The 7,975-nt window shown below is 46.2% G+C and overlaps 1 protein-coding gene across 2 annotated transcripts; it reads left to right on the plus strand.

The window, feature by feature from the left end:
* The first annotated feature begins 64 nt into the window (after nt 1-64).
* LOC119367557 lies at nt 65-910 on the plus strand. Of its 2 annotated transcripts, none has more exons than XM_037633037.1 (2): nt 65-534; nt 796-910. In XM_037633037.1, the coding sequence occupies exons 1-2, from the start codon at nt 152-154 to the stop codon at nt 797-799; spliced, it is 387 nt and encodes a 128-aa protein (XP_037488934.1). In that variant the 5' UTR covers nt 65-151; the 3' UTR covers nt 800-910. The 2 variants fall into 2 exon arrangements, with proteins under 2 accessions (XP_037488934.1, XP_037488933.1); XM_037633036.1 differs by lacking the exon at nt 796-910 and adding an exon at nt 654-724.
* The last annotated feature ends 7,065 nt before the right edge of the window (nt 911-7,975 follow it).

The following is a 7,975-nucleotide window of genomic DNA, read 5'->3' on the forward strand; positions in this document are numbered from 1 at the left end:
TAACACCCCGAACAAAAACACACAACCACCCACCTTACCCATCGACCCACCACTCTCCCCACCCTCCACCGCTGCCATCGCGACGCACCACCCCACCACCATCTAGCCCCAGCCCCGCCGCCCACATTCACCTGGCCGGCAACCGGTGACGATGGGCCGGCCCACCGACCACCGCGGTGCTCCTCCCACCAACCGCCGCTGCCAAACAGGGCCGGATCTCCCCTCGACCTCCTGCTTCTTCCCGTCGACTCGCCGACCAGCCCTGTCCCCCTTCCTTCCATCTTCCTCCCCCGCCATGGCTGCCAGGATCCAATCCATGGCTGCCCAATTTGGCCGGCGACCCCCGGATCCAGGCGAGGGCACCACCACCACCAAGCGCGTGGAGGGGAGTGGAGGGGCGGCGGGGGATCTCACCGGGTCTCTTCCCCACCTCCATGGTCTGCCTGCCCGTCCCGCCGTCAGCCACTACGTCACCGCACCGACCAGATCCATGGTGTTAGTCGCGCCGTGCTTTGTGGTGCTACTCCGTCAGAGGTAAGGACGGGCTCTGCCGCCACCGGGAACTAGCCCCTCCTCCCCTACTTCTCCTTGTCGGATTATCGGTCTCCAGGTTGCAAAGGCGTGCACAACGACTCTCTCTCTCCCTTTTGCAGTGCACAGAGGCGGCGCTGCAGTGCACCTCCACACTGATGCTATAATCCCCAAACTTCAGATCCAGCACCCCCCGTGCTTGCAGTTCATTTTTTTCTATTTGAATTGATGCATGCAGCCCGATTCAATTACTGTTTTTTGCAGTTAGGATGGGGGGTAGGAGCAGCTCCGTCGAGCTTGTGCTGGCGACGGCGAGATACTTCAGGTGAGCCGCCCAGTGGTGTGGTTGCTGCAGCCGTGCAGTTCGGCCCGGGGCACGTGCAGTTGAATTGCACGGGGTCGGTTGCCCTCTGCGAGGAATCAGTTGCTTTTTTATTTTTCATTTTTAGTGATTGTTCTTTACTCGACCGTCGGCGCCGTTGCAGTGCGTCCGGATCCCCGGCGTTTCGTCTTCTCACCGTCATCCCTTCTCTGCCAATTGCCATCCACCAGGAGGAGAGGGGAGAAACTCCCAGCACCCTTGCACTTTCTGACATGTACGAGTGCAGTGCGCTAGTCGCGTTGGTGCAGTCCGCTGACATCCAGCAGGGGATGCAGCTCTTCGGTGGGTGAAGTGCGGTCCACGCCGAGCGCCAATGAAGTGTTGTGCCCCTTGGTGGTTATGAAAAAAAGCATGCAAATTGTTTCGAATTGGGTCGCGGCTCACTTCCTCCGATGCAAAATTCAAATTGCACTTGTTCCTGCATGGTGTCGCGTGTTCAAAAAAATAAATTGCATCGGCACTTGCAGTGCATTTTGCTGTCGCGTGCGGTTCACTACGCTGGCCTCGCAGTTGAGATGAAATTATAAAGAGAAAATGCTAGGAAAAAATAAAAATAATGCAACTCCCTTTGTCGCTATTGCAATGCGGTTCATTTTGTAGTGAGTCAAAGTGGTTCACTTTGTAAAGCAAAAAGATTGTCGAAAAGAAGTATGAAGTTCACTAGTCTCGTTGGTGTGGTTTGCTACTCTTGTGTGTGGTTTGCTAGTCTCGTCTTTTGGTACAAAACAAACGAAAAAATTGCGTTCGACAAGAGAAATCATGAAGTTCACTACTCTCGTTGGTGTGGTTCGCTACTCTCTTGTGTGTGGTTTGCTAGTCTCATCTCCTGATACAAAACACATGAAAAAAATTACGTTTGAATAGAAGAAACCATGCAGTTCTCTTACCCGTGTGATGAAGTGCGGTTTTTCGTCCAATGCAGTGCGGTTTTCAGTTGGATGAAGTACTCACGTCGATTTGGGTGTCGCGAAAAACAGAGTGTCCGCATTTCGGTAATTTAAAACTGCTCTTAAACCGTAATGAATTAGAGAGAGTGTTCTACATGAAAGAGTTGCGTATCATTGATATCTTTCCAACGGCGTATCGTTTGAATCATTCCGACCAGCAATTTGCAAAAATTTCGCCAAAAACGGCCGCTGCCACTCGTCGTCCGCCGCACGATTTACAAAATTAACTTAAAACCATAAGGAGTTTCAAAAATATTTCAATATATGAAAGTTGCGCCTCGTTCGTAGCTTTCCAACGGCGTATCACATGCCTCGTTCCAACAAACGGTTAGAAAACTGGAGCAAAAACAGTACCGAAAATTTCAAAAAATTTGAAAAACAGAGTTCCGCGATTTAGTAAATTTGAAACTGCTCTTAAACCGTAATGAATTAGAGAAAGATTTATATATGAAAAAGATGCGCCTCGACGATATCTATCCAACGGCGTATCATTTGCTTCGTTCCGACAAGCGGTTTAGAAAAAAACGCGAAAAACGCTCGCTGCCACTCGTCATCCGCCGCACTATTTTCAAAACTGCTCTTAAACCGTGTGGAATCTCGAAAAGTGTCCAACATGTCAAAGTTGAGCTTAATCCATAGCTTTTCAATGGTATATTGCACACCTCATTTCGATAAACGGTTAAAAAATTAGAGCGAAAACAGTACCGAAAAAATAACGCGTGCAGTTTTTTCCAACGAGAATTTCACTAGTCTCTATTGCAGTGCTCGTCATCAAAATGATGCAGTGCGCTTCTGTTAAGCGTGCAGTGCCGAAGTGGTGTGCAGAATAGTTATTCTGCTAATATTAGTAGAGTAGACCGTCTGTATATATATATATATATAGACCAACTCAGCATTGTGAAGATAAACCTTGAAGACAAATTAATGTTGAAGACAAACCAAATGTGAAGACTATGCAACCATAACGATAAGAGAAACACTTCAATAAGAATTTGGTGGTGGCGTTACCCACCGTATATGAAGTATTAGACCCAGACACACCGCACAATTATCGTGGCACTCCGAAGTTAAATTCCACATTAATGTATTCACACTGAGAGGGTAAGTCTTCATTGATTGAAGATATACGTTACTTCGTGTGTTGCACATCTAAGTCATCAACATGCATAAGCGTTAGGATGTGTGCCCAATTATAGGACATTTGAGGATTCTAAGATATTTAGCTCACACCGCAACTTGCAAAACATTTTATCATCCAAGGGCTTAGTGAAGATATCTGCCAATTGCTCTTCAGCGTTGACGTGAATGATATCAATATCTTCCTTGCTGACATGATCTCTGAGAAAGTGATGATGGATCTGAATGTGCTTTGTCTTTGAGTGCTGAACTGGATTCTTGGAATGCTTGATGGTGCTTTCATTGTCACAGAAGAGTGGTACATTCTTCGTGTTGATGCCATTGTCCTTGAGTGTTTGCTTCATCCAGAGAAGCTGAGCACAGCACGATCCACCAGCAATGTATTCAGATTCAGCAGTGGAGAGTGATACACAGTTTTGCTTCTTTGAAGACCAACAGACAAGTGATCGACCGAGAAAGTGACATGTTCCTGAAGTGGACTTGCGATCAACCTGGTCACCAACATAATCAGCATCAGAACATCCAATCAGATCAAATGTTGAGCCCTTTGGATACCATAATCCTATTGTTGGGGTGTAAGCCAAATATCGAAGTATTCGCTTCACCGCTAGGTGATGTGACTCCTTTGGTGCTACTTGGAATCGGGCACACATGCAAACGCTAAGCATTATATCTGGCCTAGATGCACATAAGTAAAGTAAAGAACCAATTATGGAGCGGTATACCTTTTGATCGAACTCTTTACCATTGTCATCAGAGCCCAGATGACCTTTGGTTGGCATTAGCATTGTGTATCCTTTGCAGTCTTGCATTCCAAACTTCTTTAGGCAATCTTTGAGGTATTTCTCTTGTGATATGAAGATGCCATTGCTCTGCTGACGGATTTGAAGACCAAGGAAAATTTTCAGATCACCCATCATGGACATCTGATATTGCTCTTGCATCATGTGCCCAAACTCATCACTGTATCTTTTGTCAGTGCAGCCAAAGATAATGTCATCCACATAGATTTGACACACAAACAGTTCACCGTCATATGTCTTCGTGAAGAGTGTCGGATCTAGAGAACCAGGTTTGAAGCCTTTGCTCTTCAGGAAGTCTTTGAGTGTGTCATACCAAGCGCGAGGAGCTTGTTTGAGGCCATACAATGCCTTGTTGAGCTTGTATACCATATCAAGATGTTTTGGATCTTCAAAGCCAGGTGGTTGTGAGACATACACTTCTTCTTCAATCTTGCCATAGAGAAAGGAACTCTTCACATCCATTTGGTACAGAAGAATGTTGTGATGGTTGGCATAGGCTAGCAGTATGCGAATGGCTTCAAGCCTTGACACGGGAGAAAATGTTTCATCGAAGTCAATCCCCTTCTATTTGAGTGTAACCTTGAGCAACTAGACGAGCCTTGTTTCTGACAAGTTGAGCATGCTCATCTTGTTTGTTGCAATAGATCCATTTGATTGCCAAAGATATTGTGCTTGCGAGGACCAGGACGCTTGACCAGTTCCCATACATTGTTCAGCTTGAAATGATGAAGTTCTTCTTGCATAGCTTGAATCCATTCATGTTCCATGAAGGCTTCATCAACTTTCTTGGGTTTAGATATAGAGACAAATGCAAAGTGCCCACAGAAATTTGCTAGCTGCATTTCTCTTGAACTTGTGAGTGGACCAGGTGCATTGATGCTATCAATTATGTTCTCAATATGTACTTCATTTGCAACACGGGGATGAACTGGACAAAGATTTTCCCTTGCAGATCATTGTCTTGAGCTTCAGCATTGACTTCAGGCTGAGCATTGTCTTTGGGTTGATTCGGTGCAATGATGATTTCTTCTTTAGCCTGAGCTTCTGAAGGTATGATTTCTCCAGTACCCATGAGCTTGATAGATTCACTAGGAGGGACTTCATCTAGCACATTTGGCAGGTGCTCTCTTAGCGAGCCGTTAGTCTCATCGAACTGCACATCCACAGTTTCAACCACTTTATAGTGAAAGAGGTTGAAGACTCTATAAGAGTGCGAATCCTTTCTGTATCCAGGCATAAAACCTTCATGTGCTTTTGGTGCAAATTTTGAAGTGTGATGTGGATCCTTGATCCAGCACCTAGCACCAAATACTCTGAAGTAATTGACGTTTGGCTTCTTACCAGTTAGCAGCTCATACGATGTCTTCTTTGGAAGCTTGTGAAGATAAACACGGTTGATGACATGGCATGCAGTATCAATGGCTTAAGGCCAGAACTTCCTTGGAGTCTTGTACTCATCAAGCATCGTCCGAGCCATCTCAATGAGGGTTATGTTCTTGCGCTCCATGATGCCATTCTGTTGAGGTGTGTAAGGAGCTGAAAACTCATGAGTGATGCCCAGTGTATCAAGATAAGTGTCGAGGCTGGTGTTCTTGAATTCTGTTCCATTGTCACTTTTGATGTGGTTGATCTTGATGCCATAGTTTGTCATGGCATGATTGGCAAATCGTCTGAAGACATCCTGCACTTCAGTCTTGTAGAGTATTATGTGCACCCATGTATATCTTGAGTAATCATCAACAATGACGAAGCCATAGAGACAAGCAGTGGTAGTAAGAGTAGAGTAGTGAGTAGGGCCCAATAAGTCCATGTGAAGTAGCTCGAAGGGTTGTGATGTCTTCATGATTGTCTTCGAGGGATGCTTGGCCCTAGTCATCTTCCTAGCTTCACAAGCACCACACATATGATCCTTCTTGAACTTGATGCCCTTGATGCCCATGACATGCTTCTTCTTCGTGAGAGTGTACAAGTTCCTCATGCCACCATGTCCTAGCCTCCGATGCCAGAGCCAACACTCTGAAGCTTTTGCTAGAAGACATACGACCAACTGTGATCCCTGGCACCACGTACCATGAAGCAGTAGGTGGGAGCAGAGTCATCCTCATCCTTGGCATCAGCGTTGGTGACGAGGCCATTGTCTTCAGCGTTGAAGATGGACTTGGCGACATATGCAGAAGCTAGAGCCAGGCTTGCTACTCCAGAATCAGATTCCTCTTCAGACTCCACCTCCGCCTCCTCAGATGCAGACTCCTCCTCTGAATCCATCTCCTTGCCAACAAATGCACAAGCCTTGCCTCATGAGCTCTTCTTGTGTGATGAAGACTTCGATGAAGACTTGGAAGAAGACTTTGAGGATTTCTTCTTCTTCTTGTCATCAGAATCATATTCCTTGCTCTTCTTCTTATTTGTCTCATTGTCCCATTGTGGACACTCACAGATGTAGTGACCAAGTTTCTTGCACTTGTGGCAGGTGAAAGGATCGATACGGTTGACTAGAGGGGGGGGGGTGAATAGGCAACTAACAATTTTTAAGCTTTTCTTTAACAAATTAAACCTTGCGACAAAGTAGGTTGTCTAGATATGCAACTAAGTGGACAACCTATATGATGCAATGACAACTAGGACACAAGCAAGCAATAGATACAACACAAGTAAGCTTGCAAAAGTAAAGGCACGAAATAACCAAGAGTGGAGCCGGTGAAGACGAGGATGTGTTACCGAAGTTCCTTCCTTTTAAAGGGAAGTACGTCTCCGTTAGAGCGGTGTGGAGGCACAATGCTCCCCAAGAAGCCACTAGGGCCACCGTAATCTCCTCACGCCCTCACACAATGCGAGATGCTGTGATTCCACTATTGGTGCCCTTGAAGGCGACGACCAAACCTTTACAAACAAGATTGGGGCAATCTCCACAACACTTGGAGGCTCCCAACAACACCACAAAGCTTCACCACAATGGAGTATGGCTTTGAGGTGACATCAACCGTCTAGGGTGCTCAACACCCAAGAGTAACAAGATCCGCTAGGGATAAGTGGGGGGAATCAAATTTCTCTTGGTGGAAGTGTAGATTGGGGCCTTCTCAACCAATCCCGAGCAAATCAACAAGTTTGATTGGCTAGGGAGAGAGATCGGGCGAAAATGGAGCTTGGAGCGACAATGGAGCTTTTGGGGGAAGAGGTAGGTCAACTTTGGGGAAGAAGACACCTTTATATAGTGGGGGAAACAATCCAACCGTTACCCACCAAACAGCCACGCACAGAGCGGTATTACCGCTTGGGCAGGGCGGTACTACCGCTGATAAGCGGTACTACCGCTCCCTCCCAGCGGTACTGCCGCGCTGACGAGGGATGCAGGGTCCTGTCCCCCGAGCGGTACTACCACGGAAGTATAAGCGGTACTACCGCTTGGAGCGGTACTACCGGCACTACTGCCGCTACTAGTACCATAAAACTCGACATGAAAAACAGCGGTCGAGAATTGTGGCGACCGGTTTTCTGGGTATTAATATCCAGAAAATGGACCTTGTGCTCACCAGCCCCAGGATTACTGTCAACTGAAGAGGCACTAACTTGATACAGAAATTCCAAGCAAAAAGCAAAATATGTAGTACAAGACCATTATGGAATGTGAGTACAACAATTTGGTTTCTAGTGATTGATGGCGGAAGCGGTTTGTGGATCATCAACGTCTATGGGACTCCATTTCCCACAGGAGCAGCTGACCAAGATAACTCCTATCTTCGCGAGGCTGCTATCACCATTGCTTAGGTTCCGGGGCTGTCATCACGGTCGCTCCTCTCCGCGCAAGAAATCTGGCCAAGACAATAGCCAGGGACAAGCCAGTGAGTACTTTTGAATGTACTCACAAACATTATGAACACGGGTATAATATAACAACGATAATTATGTACTAAAATATTTTATGATCATGACGTCAGTCACAAAAATAGTAAAATCTCTGATGCATGCAAGCAAGTTATTTATGGATATGCAATAACATAGTAGTCATAGAAATGCCTCAGTCGGGTGTCTGAGCGACACCACATAAAGGGCTTATAAAATAAATAACAAGGCATGCCATAGTCGGACGTCTCAGCGACACCACATAAAGGGCTTAAAAAATAAATGCCACAGTCGGGCGTCTCAGCGACACCACATAAAGGGCTTATAAAAAGAAT

The sequence above is a fragment of the Triticum dicoccoides genome, chromosome 2B, assembly GCF_002162155.2.
Source record: "Triticum dicoccoides isolate Atlit2015 ecotype Zavitan chromosome 2B, WEW_v2.0, whole genome shotgun sequence".
In the NCBI taxonomy this organism is placed as follows: domain Eukaryota; kingdom Viridiplantae; phylum Streptophyta; class Magnoliopsida; order Poales; family Poaceae; genus Triticum; species Triticum dicoccoides.

What these genes read in the sequence shown, in the direction of transcription:
- LOC119367557 (XM_037633036.1), top strand. Translation starts at nt 152, where the DNA reads ATGGGCCGGCCCACCGACCACCGCGGTGCTCCTCCCACCAACCGCCGC. An exon ending in GTGGTGCTACTCCGTCAGAG is followed by an intron (nt 535 to 653) that starts GTAAGGACGGGC and finishes TCCCTTTTGCAG; the next exon opens with TGCACAGAGGCGGCGCTGCA.